This window comes from Silene latifolia, chromosome Y (genome assembly GCF_048544455.1).
Source record: "Silene latifolia isolate original U9 population chromosome Y, ASM4854445v1, whole genome shotgun sequence".
In the NCBI taxonomy this organism is placed as follows: Eukaryota; Viridiplantae; Streptophyta; class Magnoliopsida; order Caryophyllales; family Caryophyllaceae; genus Silene; species Silene latifolia.
Genome location: NC_133538.1, coordinates 296,432,938 through 296,450,021, shown reverse-complemented (window position 1 = coordinate 296,450,021; position 17,084 = coordinate 296,432,938). Strand labels below are relative to the sequence as shown.

At 36.4% G+C, this 17,084-nt stretch overlaps 1 protein-coding gene and 1 long non-coding RNA gene across 3 annotated transcripts; both read left to right on the top strand.

Moving 5' to 3' along the window:
- Nucleotides 1–278: 278 nt before the first annotated feature.
- Nucleotides 279–2,117, top strand: LOC141634096 (uncharacterized). Of its 2 annotated transcripts, none has more exons than XR_012538826.1 (6): nt 279–577; nt 691–776; nt 1,074–1,139; nt 1,264–1,328; nt 1,517–1,624; nt 1,721–2,117. It is a non-coding gene; the product is annotated as an uncharacterized LOC141634096 (long non-coding RNA). The 2 variants fall into 2 exon arrangements; XR_012538825.1 differs by having other exon boundaries at nt 454–577; nt 1,074–1,171.
- A 696-nt stretch (nt 2,118–2,813) lies between these two features.
- On the top strand, nt 2,814–3,233 carry LOC141630978 (uncharacterized). Its single transcript, XM_074443708.1, has one exon. It carries the CDS (start codon nt 2,814–2,816, stop codon nt 3,231–3,233), a length of 420 nt encoding a protein of 139 aa, XP_074299809.1.
- The last annotated feature ends 13,851 nt before the right edge of the window (nt 3,234–17,084 follow it).

Below are 17,084 nucleotides of genomic sequence, written 5' to 3'. Positions count from 1 at the left end.
CTATTGCATTTGCATGCATTGCCTTGTGGCCAAACTTCCCTCTTTTTGCACTAGTGTACTCACTTTTGGGAGGGAATGCAAATTCGCCCTATAGGTAAGCTTAATGCGTCGGTTCTAGTAAGAAACTGGCGTATGTGTCGGGCCTCAGCAAAACCGATGTATTTGATCAAATACATCAGTTATCTTACTAAACCAACTTATTTGATATTACGTTTTTGTATCAATTGTACCTGAAACCGATGCAAATGATATTAATTAAAAAAAAAACAACTACAAGAACCCTTCATTTTTCCGTGTCACACCCTTCATTTCCCAATTACTCATCCTTGTTCTTCCTCTACCGATCACCAGGCCTTATTGGGTTGCTCGATCGTCGCACCACCACCAGTCCACCACCACCACTATCGTACCGTGTCCTTTGTTATCGTGTCCCTGATCACCCAATAAACCCTAATTAATTAATATCTACTATGTAAGCACTGCTTCTCCCTCCTTTTGTCGTCGCTGCCCTCCTTCTGTCGTTGCTCAATCTGTCGCTGCCCTTCAATACCAACATCGTGCTGCCCTCCTTCAATTGGTATTGATTTTTAGGGTTATTAAAATTTGAAATTTTTATTCAATTTAAATTTGTCTGTTGTGTGATGGTGTTCCTTTATTGAGCTAAACTTCCCTCATGGCTGTGATTTTTAGGGAATTTTGTTGCGTATCATTGTAATCGTCGTTTGTATTCATTTTGCATTTTGGGCGATGTTACTAGGGTACAAAGGCCGACTAAGGTATGATTCATCATGTTTTTCTATTCCTTTAAGACGTTTTGATTAATTGAGGTAGAGGATGTAAAGAATACACCAATGTTGATTTTTCTAAGGTTGTTATCTCTGATATGCTTCTACGTAATGTAGAGACCGCCCTAGTATGCCCTGGCGTGCTATGGATATTATTAATATGCAGTTATTGTTTTAATTAATACGGAGTAATTGATTATTTACATGGTATAAGTTGCTGTTTTTGATATGATTTATTCGTTGGTGGTGGCAGTTTTCTTATATAACATTGGACATAATTTTGGACAGGGGGGATTAGGTGCATTGATGGAGCCAGAGTTTGGTCCTAAACTGGAAAATCAATATTTATCAGAGGTGTTCTTGACTCCATTTCTCGCACTTCGTTTGTATGTCCTTTTAAACATTTTCAGCATAGTAGCATCATTGCTTATATTTGTTTCTACCATTGGATTTGATGTAAAATACGGAACTTTGTCAGGTGAAGAGGGTTTTATAGCCATGAGGGAAGTTTATTTGTCACTCTGGGAGAATCCCATGTATGAGGTATACACACTGGAATATTGAAACTAATTATTGATTCATATACTTACATAAAACTAAATTTCCACCAAAGAGATTAATCAAACATGAGCAACTTCTGTGGTCAATTGTAACTCCTTTAGTATGGCAGTACTTTGTTTTTACTCAATAGTTTCCAACTCTTTTCACACTAACGATTGCTTATTGGTCAGGGAAAAGACCGCTATACTTATCTGATTGGCTATCAAGCCCTTCGAACTCACAATGGGCTTACATATAAGATGGAAATCAATGAGGGTACAAAAGGGCCTATATTTCAGGTGTGGTTTATAATGTTTGATTTGTTGATTTCTTCCAAAACACATTTAAAAGGTAAAGAATTGAGGAAATTGATCTTTTTTCTTGCCTTTTGATAGATTACATCCAATGACAGAAAGTCTGGTGTTGGAGAAACCCCTGATAGAGCATGGGAGAACTTTTAGAAAAAAGGTTGTTCTCGGGTGAAAATTTGGCCTGGAAAGAGATTTTCTAATTTCTCTATCACATATATAAATGCTCTTGTCAAAGCTGACGTTTCACTTAGCTATAGCTGTTGAAATATTTTTGTTCAGATCCCGCTTAGTCTAGTAAGAATGATATCCAACATTCCGCATTTATCTCTACTTTATCAATTTGTCTGGTTTGTCTCTCGACATCTTGCATCATTTTGTTTATGGACTCTTTTTCACAGAGTTGTATTCTATATTTTGAAATTATGTAATGTGAATTGTAGCATTCACATAGTGGAAGATTATGTAGTGGGCTTTGTTTGGATACATTGTTGGATACAATGGAAATGTATTGTTTTCTCCCTCACAAAGTCATAGCAAGCTGCACTTATTTAGGCTTAAGAGAGAAGAGTCTATCGATCCGAAATACTCAAGAGCGGGGGGGTTGAATTGAGTATTAAAACTTTATCCCACTTTTTCGAATGTGTATGAGCGTGACTTAATAATTAATTATTTAAAGTTTATTTATTAAACTTCAACTAATTAACTAAACAAGGTTTAAACGTAAAGAAACGAACAACAAAAACGAGTGACACACGTAATTTTGAAATGGTTCAGTTTCACAAGTCGAAACCTATATTCTCGATTAATAATTTTAGTACCTTTCTATGGATTACAAAATACTAACACACTTGTACAACTAACTCTAGTTGTAACTCAAATGAGTATCGTTAAATACTTGGTTTTGATCTAACTTACGTTAATAAGAAAACACTCCACATACAGACCCCCAAATACAACCAGTTGGTATTGGAGGAAAGTATGTCAAACTAAAGAGCATTTTAAAGAGGCCTATCAGAATAGGATTTGGGATCCTCATATAGCACAGGTTTACACCATTGCAAAAGGATATGAATTCATCAGAGAGAAGGGGGAAAAGGTTAATTGGTGTAATTTGGTTTGGAACAAATGGACTATCCCTAAACATAGCTTTATTGCCTGGATCTACCATCATCGTAATATGAATACGAAAGATAAGCTCTTCAAAATAGGGATAAGTACAGATGATAAGTGTGTTACCTGTGCCAGAGAGCCTGAGACCATTGATCACCTTTTTTTCGATTGCTGTTACAGCAGGGAAGTGGTGAAGTTGGTAGGAGATTGGCTGGGGATGCCCCTACCTATTCGAGATATACTGGATTGGAGATTGAATATGCGAGGATCGAAGGTTAGAATTGATATGATTAATGCTGCTGTTAATGCCTGCATCTATCACACCTGGCGACAACGAAACACTAGCAGATTTGAGATGCATCTTCTTCGTCCTCAGAAAGTTGCAGACAATATTATTGGGGACGTAAAACTGAAATTAAAAGGGAGCATGGGGAAGGATGATTTTTGCGAGCAGGCTTTCCTCAACAGATTAATAGGAAGGCAGTGAGTGATGTTTTTTTTTTCTGTCGGTCGGAATATCGAGGAGGAGGATGGAGGCAGATTGCTTTTGTTGGTTGAAGAAGATAGGGGTAGTCTTACCTGATCTTGTCTATCTGATGTTTGATGTCGTTTATATATTTGGGCTGTTTCTCTCATAGCCCACTCTGGTTTGTAATAGGGGTGTTAGTGAGTAATGTTGTTCTTTATAGACCCATCTCCTATTTGTATGGTGACCTTTTTTGATATATATACTTACCTTTTATCAAAAAAAAGAAAGCACTCCACTGTTCTTCTAAGTGTTTACACGAATGAACGAGTAAAAAATAATATTTAAGTGCTATTATCTAATAACGTAATCTTACGGAATAATAAGCAAATTGAAGCACGATTTTTCGTAAAGATTTTCGAATTGCAAAAACAAATAAAATACATGATTAAGAATTTGACTCAATTTGTTTGCAAAGAAATTTTAATATCGCGAAAAGTTAATTTGAAATAATGAACCATATGTGTGTATATAGTAGAGGAGACAACTAGGGTTTATTCAAAACCCTAATAGTGCCGTGAGGTATTATGATTTGTTTCATAAGAAACAAATCTTATCTTTCCTTAATTTAATCCACAAAATCTTTCAATTAAGTAAATAGGATAAATCTAAATCATTATTTATGATAAAAATATCTTATAACAATCTATTCTAGATTTAACCTAGTATATTACTTGTGCAAGGAGTATACTCGATATGAGAAACGGCTCATAAGCCCAACTCACTCGAAAACCCTAGTCGAAATAAAGAGTGTGGATTTAGGGTTTATGTTTGGACAATTTAGCAAACCCTAGGTAGCATGACGACTCATAAGTCGTTTTACTAACCAATAGGATACATGTAAATTATCTAACCTAATTGAACCCTTATCTTGCCTCAATCATATATAAACATATTTTCGAAAATTTATAAATAATTTGAGCTTTCGAAAATTGATTTTAAAACCTTAAAATCGTGCATTCAAAATGCAACCTAAAGTTATAGAACAAATGATTATAACATTAAGCTTGGTAAGTAAAGTTATAAGTAAAATAGCTATAACTTTTCCTTCCCAATATTACTTCCAACGATACCGTCATTAGATGATGTCCTATACTAGCTAATCTTCCCGGAGATCTTCAGTAGTAGGATCATCTCTTCATCTTGATCATAAGCTCTTCATCTTGAGCTTCTTATAAACTTGATCATGTCTTTTGCTTGAGTGATCATCATACTTGTGAATTAAGTAGTCACAATGATGCTTTAGGAATATTCAATGTTATAGCTCAAGCAGCTATAACATTACTTCAATGATGCTTCAAAAATATTCAAAGTTATAGCCATGGATGCTATAACATTGCTTGCTATTATTGTAACGTTTATTAAATCTAACAAAGACTAACAAACGATTACGCGCAAAGAGTATATACATTATAAAACACACTTGTCATTATCAAAACAAATCATATAACTATATGGTCTAACAAATTCCCCCTTTTTGATGATGACAAGTCTCTTATGATTTGTGACTAAGTACAAGTTCCCCCTCAACATAATACTATAAATAATATAGTCAGTCGAACGCAAGAACAAGCTACTTATATTCAAAGTTATAACATCTAAAGACCTTAAAAGATTAAAGGTTCTGACAAGGAGCAAGCTTAGACAAATACTTAAGTCACGGTCATTTCTTCCCCTTCTGGACATCATCGAAAAGACGAGAACAAGACATAAAACAACTAGAATAATATAGACTGAGGAAAGAAATAAACATGCAAACACATATTATAGAACGAGAAGCAAATCTACGATAAGCAAGCATAATAGATTATGTCTTAATACAAACCGAAAATGTGAAAGCCTATGGGCTGAATAAACAAAATATGCCAATGGGCCGAATAGAGTAGAAAGTGCCAAAATGGGCCAAAGTAGACAAATAGCAAAATATAAGTCCAACAAAAGCAAAATGAAATGGAGCTAGAAATGGGATTAGGACGGGTTTAAGGAACGTTGTGTTTCACGACATTGGAGTTCACATAACCGGGACGAGTCCTAAACTCAAGGGAATCAAGACGATCAAAACATGACCGCACATGATTTGCTTGTGCCATGAGACACGTCTCAAAATTAAGCACTTTCAATGACAAGGCTTTTGTTGCCTCGAAAATGAGTCCCATCTCCGCATGCAAAGCTTTCCCTTCTCGCCAAATAGCCCCTCCTTGACTAGCTAAGGGGTTGTTTGGTTCACCATGGGAAGATGAAATTCCTAGTAAATTAAGTTCATGTGAATTTGTAATTCATGTGAATTGTAAAAATGTTGTTTGGTTGTCATGTGGGAAGTGAATTCATGTGGGAAGTTGCACTTACCAAGGGGGGCTAGGTAAACAACTTCCTACATTATGGAGGAATTGAAGTTCCTTGGGAAGTTCTAATTCCCACGAAATGGGCAACCAAACAACGTCACATTTAAACAATTCATGAGAAGTTCTACTTCCCATGATTTAAGAGGGCAACCAAACAACCCCTAAGTTTGCCAACAAGTGAGATTGACGGGCACACTCACGAGCCGCTCAATCCGCATCACGAGCCATAGTCTCAACACGTCCTTCTAACCTATGCAAGTAGGCTAGGACCTCGACATTCCCCCTAACATTAGAAACCGGAGCCACATCCTTCTCCTTTGCCATACCCGTTACCAACTCCGCAATCAACTTATTTTGAACATCCATTTTTTCACAAATACTCGTCATAAACGAGTCCAACTTTTGTTCCACGGCTATCAACACATCCGACGACTTTTCCATCATGCTTCCCTTTGACAAAAAGATTAACTCGGGTCCAACCGCGGCTACTTTCATTAATTTAAGATGTATATCACACATCTCGTCTTTAACCATTACCCCATAGCTAGTAGGACTAACAACACCCTTGTGTTCCAATAAACGAGAAATCCACATACCAAAGAGCAAATCCAAAGTAGTATAAAATTTGTCCTCGGTTACGGAAATACTTGTTTGTATAATACGATGAAAAACAAGTCGGGGAAGACTAAACTTAACACCTTTAAGCCATTTAAAGACCAATACCATCTCATAACTCGACAACTTGTCACGCCCCCCTCGCCTTGGAACCATCGTGTTCCATAGAAAATTTAAAAAGAATTTCAATTTGGGCGAAAACGTACCCGCCAACATATTACTAGACCCCGTAGCACCATCATCAAAATAACGCTTAATTTGAAGCTTCTCTTCCTCCGTCACATCTCCCTACTCCGCACTCGGGTTGATTTCCACCCCATCATTAGGGACGGAAAACAGAGTGCGAAAATCGTCAAGGGAGATTGTGACTTCAGACTCATTAACAATTGCATGCAACACATTCTTCTTAACCGAAACTGAAGCATTGAATTAAATTACCTCAATAAGATAAACTGGACCTGTCATAGAGCAAATCTTGGTCCATTCTTGGAAAGTCAAGAAATCGGTGATGAATTGCAAAGCTTCTATCTTTGTATACCATTTTTCGGGATAAGACCGTCCTCCATGGATACCGTATTGCAAAACACGATTCACCCGAGTCCTTTCCTCCATGGTAAGACGAACTTTGTCAAGACCCATCATCGTAGCATTCGGCATATGTTCTCGAAACAAGGTTCTTTGACGACCATCGCGGCTAACCATAGTTTCCGTCTCTTCAACCGAATCCTCAACACCAATACCCTTCTTTTTACCTATGTTAAGCTTACGACGCTTTCCCTCGATATTAGTTTCAACCCGGTTATGATCGGGATTGGTGGGTTTGGGGTTTGGTTGAGGTGAAGAGGTGGTTGCGGTTTGATTTGGTCTATTGCATGGTGGTTTGGATGGCCCGGTCTTAGTAGAAGACCGAGTTGAGGGTGAGTTGAGTCGAGTTGTGGGTGGAGACATGATTATGATAGATGGTGAGATTGAGTGTGGGAGAGTTTTAAGAAAGTGAAATTTTTTGAAAGTTGTGATGGTGATGGAGACGTGAGGGAGGTGGAGTATTTAAAGAGTCGTAAAAGAGGTTGAATTATGGTAGGAGTAGGATAGTGAATATAGGCGGCTAAAAGATTAGGTAAGATTCTTTCCCTTTTTTTTGTTGTTTATAGATTAAGAAAGATTGGATTATGGTAAATCTTTTTATGAGATATGGTAAAAATATGGTAATAGATATTTGGTAAGTCACATGGGTAAATATTAGCAAAGATTATGAAGGTATTTTGGGTAGAATTTTTCGGCTAAGAGATATAATAAGGAAATATTGTGATGAAAAATTTGGTTTGTAAAGATGCACATAATATATGACTAGCAGACGGAATATACTCGTAACATAATATAATATTTAACAAGAGTATACTTGCAGCGGAAAATACGGACACAGTCATACAATCTCGTCTATTTCTAGTCAGTCATAAAGATCGTAAATATTTGTGACAAGTTTAGTTGCCACCAATTAAACCAATTTCCAACCGTAAAATATCAAAACGTTCTCTAGCCAAATCCTTTGTCAAAATATCTGCCCATTATTTTTCTGTGCTACAAAATTCAAGTTTTATAATCGACATGGTCACGTAGAAAATGGTGTCGAATATCAATATGCTTAGTACGAGAGTGTTGTGCAGGGTTTTTGGAAATAATTATAGCACTCGTATTATCACATAAAATAGGAATACATCCTACATCTATACCATAATCACATAATTGTTGCTTAAGCCATAAAGTTGAGAACATACCAAAGCGGCATCAATATATTCGGATTCAGCAGTAGATAAGTCAACTGATTTTTGCTTGTTTGACCCCTACGTTATAATACACGGTCCAACAAACGTTGCGATACCTGAAGTACTTTTTCTATCAAGCGAGCAACCTGCATAATCTGCATCTGAATACCCTATGAGATCAAAGTTACACCCAAGAGGATACCACATATGTAATTTCGACGTACCAATTAAATACCTCAAGATTCTCTTAATTGCTATCATATGCGATTCTTTAGGGCACGATTGAAATAGAGCACACACGCATATACTAAATATAATATCTGGACCGCTAGCAATTAAATAAAGGAGTGAACCAATCATACCTCGGTAAGTTATTTCATCAACAGACTTACCGTCTTCGTCTAATGTCAATTTCTTATCTGTGAGCATGGGAGTGGACATAGAATGAGAATTTTCCATTCCGAATATTCTGATTAGTTCCTTTATGTATTTTTGCTGGTGGATCATAATCCCTTCACTAGTTTGTTTAATTTGAAGTCCAAGGAAGAATTTGAGTTCTCTCATCATGCTCATTTCGAATTCTGAGGTCATCAAATCTGAAAAGTACTTGCACAATTTGTCATAAGTTAAACAAAAAATGATATCATCAACATAAATTTGTACAACTAATAAATCAGAATCTTCAGATTTTAAAAACAGGGTTTTGTCAACAGATCCTCTCTTAAAGTTATTTTCAAGCAGAAATTTTGATAATCTGTCATACCAAGCCCGAGGAGCTTATTTCAAACCATATAATAATTTATCTATTTTATAAACGTGGTTTGAAACTTGCTATCCAGGAATCCAGGGGGTTGCTCAACAAAGACTTCTTCGTTCAAATAACCGCTAAGGAATGCAGTCTTATCATCCATTTGATATAGTTTCATTCCTTTTTGAGCTGCAAAGGCTATTAATAATCTGATAGCCTCTAGACGAGCAACGGGAGCGAAGGTCTCGTCGTAATCTATCCCTTCTTGCTTATTGTACCCTTGCACATCCAATCTTTCTTTGTTCCGTACTATAACTCCCATATCGTCTAGCTTGTTTCTAAATACCCATCTTGTTCCAATGACAGATCTATCTCTTGGTCTAGGAACCAAGTGCCAAACTTTTTTCCTTTCGAATTGTTGCAATTCTTCTTGCATGGCAACGATCCAATCTGATTCAGCAAGGGCTTCTTTGATATTGGTTGGTTCAATGGTGGAGAGAAAAGAGTTGAAAGAACAAAAGTTATTCAATCCTATACGAGTTTTAACACCTCTTCTTAAGTTTCCAAGAAAGTTCTCCATGGGATGAGAGTCTTTATATCTCCATTTCTTAGAGACTGAAGAAGCATCAATGTCATTTGAACTGGACTCACCTTCTTCAAATGATTGGGATCCAAGAAGTGTTCCCCCTGAGTTTAATCCTAGGGTTTTAGTAAATCCAGATATAACATTGGATTCTATATCTTGGTTTGGATTTGAAGTTATAGCTTCATCATGTATAAATTCAGTTTCCAAGTTCTTGTCTTGAGAGGAAGTTATAGTATCATCAACTATAACCTCAGCTCTTTTTCCCTTTTCATTTGTAGGGTTTCCAAGTTCATCATTTGTGACTTCAACTTCTTTATCTTCCTCATCCAGCTCTGGGAGATCACCTTTAGATAGATGAAAATCAGGTTCGTTCATATCTTCTTCCTCGTCCTGTTCAGCTTTATCAAACGTATTATTCTTATCAAAAATAACATGAACACTTTCCTCGATATATAAAGTTCTTTTATTAAAAACTTTGTATGCCTTACTATGATTAGAGTATCCAACGAAAACAGCTTCGTCACTTCTAAGATCAAATTTTCTTAAACGGTTTTTGCCATTGTTATGGACGTAGCATTTGCTCCCGAAGCAACGATGATGAGATATATTAGGCTTTCGTCCTCTTAGAAGCTCATATGGAGTCTTCTTAATGATAGGTCTAATCAAAGCTCGATTATGAACATAACAAGCAGTACTAATAGCTTCAGCCCAAAAATTACGAGGTAGACCACTACACAATAACATAGTACGTGCCATATCCTCTAATGTTCTATTCATACGTTTAACAACACCCGTTTGTTGTGGAGTTCGTGGTGTAGAAAAGTTATGTCCCACACCGTTTTCCCTACAATATTCTATAAAGCATGATTATCAAATTCGGTGCCGTGATCCGTACGGATAGAAACTAACTTTGATTTATACTTGTTTTGGGCAAGCTTCATTTGAACTACAAATTCATCGAACGTTTCATCTTTTGAATTTAGAAAGAGAGGCCAAACATACCTTAAGTAGTCATAAACTAGAACAAAAACATACCTGGATCCACCTCTGCTTCTTACCTTCATTGGGCCGCACAGATCCATACGTACTAGTTCCAGTGGTTCTTTGGTGCCTACCATTCTCTTTGGTTTGAATGACGATCTCACATGTTTCCATCGAGCACACGAGTCACATAGCGTTTCGTGATCAAATTTGATTGATGGCAACCCTTCAACCAAATCCCATTTCTTTAGTTTATTAAGTATGGTTGAGCTAATGTGGGCAAACCTCTTATGCCACAAACACGGATCATCTAAAGTATCTTTCATGCATGTAAACGAGTTAGTAGGAATTGCATTTAAATCAATCATATAGACATTCCTTTTACGATGACCTTCAAGAATAACGCTACTTGTTCCTTTAATTATTATACGACAAGTATCTGAATGAAAAACAACTTTATTTCCCTTATCACATAATTGAGAGATACTAAGTAGATTATGCTTGAGTCCTCTAACAAGATAGACATCACTAATAGCATGATAAGTGGAAATACCGACCTTTCCTACACCAACAACCTTACCTTTCTTGTTATATCCAAAGGTAACATTACCTCCATCAAAGGGCTCAAGTGAAAGAAATAGATTTATATCTCCAGTCATGTGCCTTGAACAGCCGCTATCAAGGTACCATAGATTATTCTCTTTTACCACCAGCTGTAAAATGATTAGATACAATTTTTAGGTACCCAAGCAAGGTTGGGTCCTTTAATGTTAGTCACCCTAAAGATTAGATCTTTTCTAACCCAGACTTGTCTAATTATTTTTCATTTGATAGGCGATTGGGCTTGAATTGGAGATGTCCTAGTCTTAGGGTAAGCTCTAGGTGTCTCACGTGGTTGCTTTTCAGATTGCTTAGGAGGAGCCTTAGTCTTGTGAGACTCTTTAGGCTTTTGTGGTTGTCTAGGTTCATTGCTCTTTTTCTTGTAATCAAAGCTGATATTATAGAACCAACGGAAGGGTATTGTTTCTTTCTTCATTCAAGTAAGATTCATCTATGGGAACATTGTCTTCTTCTACTACTGTGTTTGACTCTTTAACAAATTGAATGCCTTTGCGTAAATCTTGAATGCGTTTAACACAGTTCTTTTGAATATGTCCCGTATGACCACAATAATTACAAATCAAGTATTCAGGTAAATTAACATATTTTCTCTTCCTGAAATCTCGTTTGGAAGGAGTTGATTTGCATTTAGAGTAGTCTCTACAACCATATCACTCATGTTCTAAACCCATTTTCATGTTGTTATCTGATTGCTCAGTTAGAAAATTTAGGACATTCGTGCTTCCTTCCCACTTATCATGAACCTTTCTAGCATGTAAGAGCAAATCCTTTTAAGATTGAATTTCTTTTAAACATTTGGAATGATCCAGTTCAATATATTTAGAGGAATTATTCTCTTTATAGTTGTCACGAAAGTCCTGGAATCTTTTATTAAGAACTCGTACCATCTCCGAATGTAATTTCTTAGTATCGGATAGTAGAGTTTTAGATTCCTTCAACTACTGATTTATAGAATCAATTTCCTTCTTTTGATCTGAAATTACAGCTTCTTTAGCTGTAGCTTCAGATTTAAGAAGCTCTTTGACTTTCCTCAACTCTAAAGTTATAGCTTCATTAGCTATAACTTTGGCTTGAAGATGCTTAATGTTGAGTTTTAGTTATGAGGTTATAGCTTCATTAGCTATAACTTTAGACTGAAGAACCTTTTTCTCAGTATTTGTCGAATCTGAAGTTGTGGCTATATTAGCTGTAACTTTAGATTTAAGCTTCTTAGCCTTAGCCTTAAGAAGTTGATTATCTTCAGAAATATCAAGAATTTGCTCTTTCAAATCTTTTAATTCCAGATCTTGTTCCTGACACTTATCAAGAGATTGTTCGAAGTATTATCTTAACGCATTCATAGATAACCTTTTAACTTGTTTTTTAAGTTCAAGATAACTTACCTCTTCTTCTTCATTCTCTGAGTCAGATTCACCTAGAAGACAGTACTCTGACTTTGAATTGATGATGTCATCGTCATTGTCCGAAATCAAGTCAAGACTGACGTTGCATAGGCATAGATTGGCAACTTCTTCATCTTCAGACCCTTTGTCATCTTCTGTGTCGAGGTCTCCCCAACACGAGGCTAACCTGACTTGTTTAAATTCATTTTTGGTCTTTTCACGCTTAGTCTTGTCCTTGATTTTCTCCCATGAGGGATAGTCCTTGATCATATAATCGGACTCTCTACACTTGAAGCATCCTCTATCGATGAAAGATGTTTTTGACTTTGTTGCTTTCTTATTGAAGGATTTATTATTATAGGAAGGCTTTGTTTGCTTATTTCTAAATATTTTCTTTTTGAAACGTTTGGCTAACCGAACCGTCTCATCCTCAATGTCAGATTCAACCTTTTCACTTTCTGATGCTTGAAGAGCCATGCTCTTATTTTTACTTGGCTCAGCATCGTCGTTATCTAGAACAATCTTATGAGCCCTGAGAGCTCCAATGAGTTTGTGATACGACAAGGAAGTAAGATCTCTTGATTCCTCCATTGTCGTTACCTTAGGGCGCCACTTTTTGATCAAACTCCTAAGGACTTTTCTAGCAATGTCTTCAAAATCAAACTTCCTACCAAGAATTTTCAATTCATTTATAATGCTAGAAAATCGGGCAGACATGCTATCAAGAGATTTATTTGGCTCCATTGTAAAGAGCTCATATTTTTTGAATCAACAAGTCAATACGATATTTCTTAACGATTGTCGTTCCTTCATAAGCTAATTCAAGACCATCCTATATTTCCTTGGCCGAGGTATAAGAATAAAAACGGTCGAATTCATTCGATGTCATGCCGTTTTGCAGTAGGCTTATCGCTTTCGAGTTTTTCTCAGCCTTCTTGTAATCAGCCTCCACATTGTATTGTTCCTGTAACACCCCCATTTATTCGGGAGCCTTTAGCTAGACATTCCCAAGTAAATGAGAGCGTTAACATCTCGGTTTCCCGAGGCAGTGAATAACAAAGTATAACAAACCAAAGTACTTTAAATTAAAACTTTTATGATTACATAAGTTTTACAATTTTAATCAACTAAAAATAAATACAACTCGCAGCGGAAATAAATAAAGTGATGTAACTACATTTGTGATCTAGACTCCTGCAGGTCCGAAAGCTCACACGCTCAAGCTCCCCATATCCAGCTAACTCAAAACCTGCTATTTAAATCTGCTCCCCATTTAACCGGAAATATTAAATGGTTTACCACAGGATGCCATCAATTAAAGCAGGCATCAATTTTATTTTTGACACAGAAGCAAACACGTCAACCAATGGTTGAGTAGGAATAACCAACAACAAGTCAAAGTAAAATGATATGATATATAATATAAATACGACTGAGCTCATCACCCGAAACACCCATTCATCCCGCCAATCCCTGGCCCGGGGTATTCATCATTCCAACCGAAGTTGAAGTATTCACCATCCCAACCGAAGTTGAGGTATTCATCATCCCAACCGAAGTTGAGGTATTCACCATCCCAACCGAAGTTGAGGTATTCATTTATACACCATGCCAATTATAAAAACCATCTCAGACACGAGCTGAGGTATCCAATGCAAACGAAATTCCAATATAAATAATCAATAATAAATAACCCAACGATATATAATCCACATCTATTAATCCATCCAATTTCACAATACTTTTATAAATTCCACAAACCAACAAAGACAACACGAGTTGAATAGTTATCCTACCTGGCAAGCAAGCACTCCAATTACGAAATCCAAATAAATAAAGCAAATCCAACCCGATTATAATTCTTCACAATTTCCGTCACCTATATAATAATAACAATTACAACAATTATAATTACTAACTTTACTTATTTATTAATTTATTTATTCATTTTATTTAATTATTCAAATTAATTATTTATTATAATTATTAAAGGTTTATGATAACTAAAAACCCGATTCAATTACGAACCCGACTCACCCGAACTAATCAAACAATTTAAAACCCGCTCACAAAACAACACACAGCCCACTATACACCGTGTTCAACCCCCCCCCCCATAAACACGCCCAAAAATTCCACCACAAGCCACCACGACCACCACCTAGTTCTGCCACCTCTTAGACCACACCACGATGAGCACCCACGACAAAAACCACCAGCCAACCCGCTACCAACAGCCCACAAACACCCTGCCCTAACAACCCTCTTCAACCGTCACAACCAACACCACTCCCTCACTCACCATCTTACACCATCACCACGACCACTACAGCCACTCCCACACCCAACGGCCACCACTATTGTCATCCCTGGTCTATGATGGTTCTAATGGTACCCTCCATGCCCACTCACAGTCAGAAACACGGCTATAATACGCGTCTAAAAACAGCCGCGTCAAATCCTCTGTTTTCGCGTTTTCCGGCCACCACCCGCAAAAACCACCACCTGCCGCCACGCCAACACCAACAAAATGGTCTACTACCTCCCCCCATCACAACCCTACCATGCCCAGGTCCAGACTCGGCCAATTGGGGGTTCAATTACCCACTACAAATACCCACGACCTAACCCGCAACACCCCCTGACCAGCCACCTTTAGCCGCCTGCCACCGCCACCCTAGGCCATCCCTGACACCACCACTACACCCATTCCAACCCTTGCAACCCCACGAACCACCTCCCAAAGTTTGGTCTCATTCCGTCAAGGTTTGGGTCAGTTTCCAAGTGTCTTAAGATCGTCTGACAATCAGCTGTATAAAAAAATAAAACAAGATTAGAAATTGTTACCTATTAATTATCGCTTGCTAGTTCCGTCTCCAAAAGCTCCTCCTCTTAATTAGTGATTTATTTCTCAGATTTAATAGGGTATTTATAGGGTAGGATTATAGAGAAAGCGAGGTCAATTAGGAAACTATATAATTTTCCTTATTCTAATTAGTAGTAGGAATTGTCATTATAATTATATCATTATTATTTATCATATGCTATTAATCCTAACATAACTATGATTTCGTCATATAATACTTACTAATTTATTATTGCCATAACTTTATTATTTATTATTATAATCATAATTACCTTTATATATTATTATTAATTATTAATTCCCGATATAAATCCCGATTACACTAATACCAATTTAATAAATTCGGCCCGTATAATAATACCACACAGTCCAACACTCGATTACCAACTAAGCCCAAAGCACAAATATTAGCCGAACCCAATTCATGACTTGAATTATTAATTTATTATTTAATTAACGTCTTACTTGTATTTATTATTAGAAATGTCAAGTTCGCCCACAACTACCACAACATCATTTATAAACATTCCTACAACTAAGCATCATCGATTTACGATTATCATCCATACCAATCGCATCACAAAGTATCACAATAACAATTCAAAACATTCGTAGTATTACATTCCTTCCCCCTAAAAATTAACTTCGTACTCGAAGTTCGGAATATCCAAATACTAGAAACAACAATTCATTATTGTAACGCCAAAAAATATTAAACACCCATTGTAATATAGAACAAGTATTACTTCCAACACGAATTAATGGTTAACTGAATACAAAATATTCGATTTACTTCCAAGTAGCAAAACCACAACTTAAACTAACTTTATTTAAACTATTGGCGAATACATTGCCAAAATAAGTAATAATCTATAACAAAATACACATAATTGTTTAGTTAATCTTTTTTTTTAATAATGATATCTAACTTAAACATGGATGCAATATAGACTTAGGTCAACACGTTCCGCATATCACTAGACATATTATTCTACTCCACATAGTTGGCAACATCAAAATAGAAAAAGTAGATGAACCATGAGAAAAAGAATCAAGCCAAAAATTCAAAGGGTCAATTTAAAATGCATTTTACAAGCTACTTGGTCGAAACAGAAATTTTACAGCAACTTGTCAGAAACTTAGGTCAACTTGTAAAAATCACCATAAATTGTCAAAATATTTTATTAAAACGTGGCTTACCAACTTAGAAACATACATGAGTCTATTAGACAGTGGCGTTGGAATTATAACAAATAATTACGTAGTTTTTAAATGGCAAATTTTACAAAAATATGACGCGAAAACATCACTGTACATGAACATTTCGACTACTGTCCACTAAAATATTTATTTCTCCTAAACCGTACATTATTTGAACATTAGACCAGTGGCATATGAAAGCTAATTCATAAAGCTATTACTTATAAAATTTGCATACGAAAATTTTAAACAGGTAGTAAATGGCAGCCAACACAATCAAGGGTAAAATTCCGGGAAATCAACTGAAATTACGTTCTTCACAATTTCACATAATTCCCTTAATACTTCACATGTTAATCACACATGCCAACATATTTATCTCCTAATCACATGTATATATCGATGCTTAAAACCATATCACATCCCCTCTCCCTAAAGGCAAAGTTACGTCCCCGTAACCACAGTCATCAACGAAATTAATATTCAAACAAGGCAACCAAAAACTCCTAAGACAAATAAACAATATTCATTTTAAAATTCCCCACACTGTAATATCTCTCAAGGTAACCGGTTCGAAACTGGAAGGGCCAGAAGTTTGGTGTGAGGGGGCCCCTAACTCATCCCAAGCCTTAAGTGGGCTCCTAACAGTTTCTAGCCGGGTTCATTTTATTAGACACATCCTATGTTCATTATTATGTTCATTGGTTA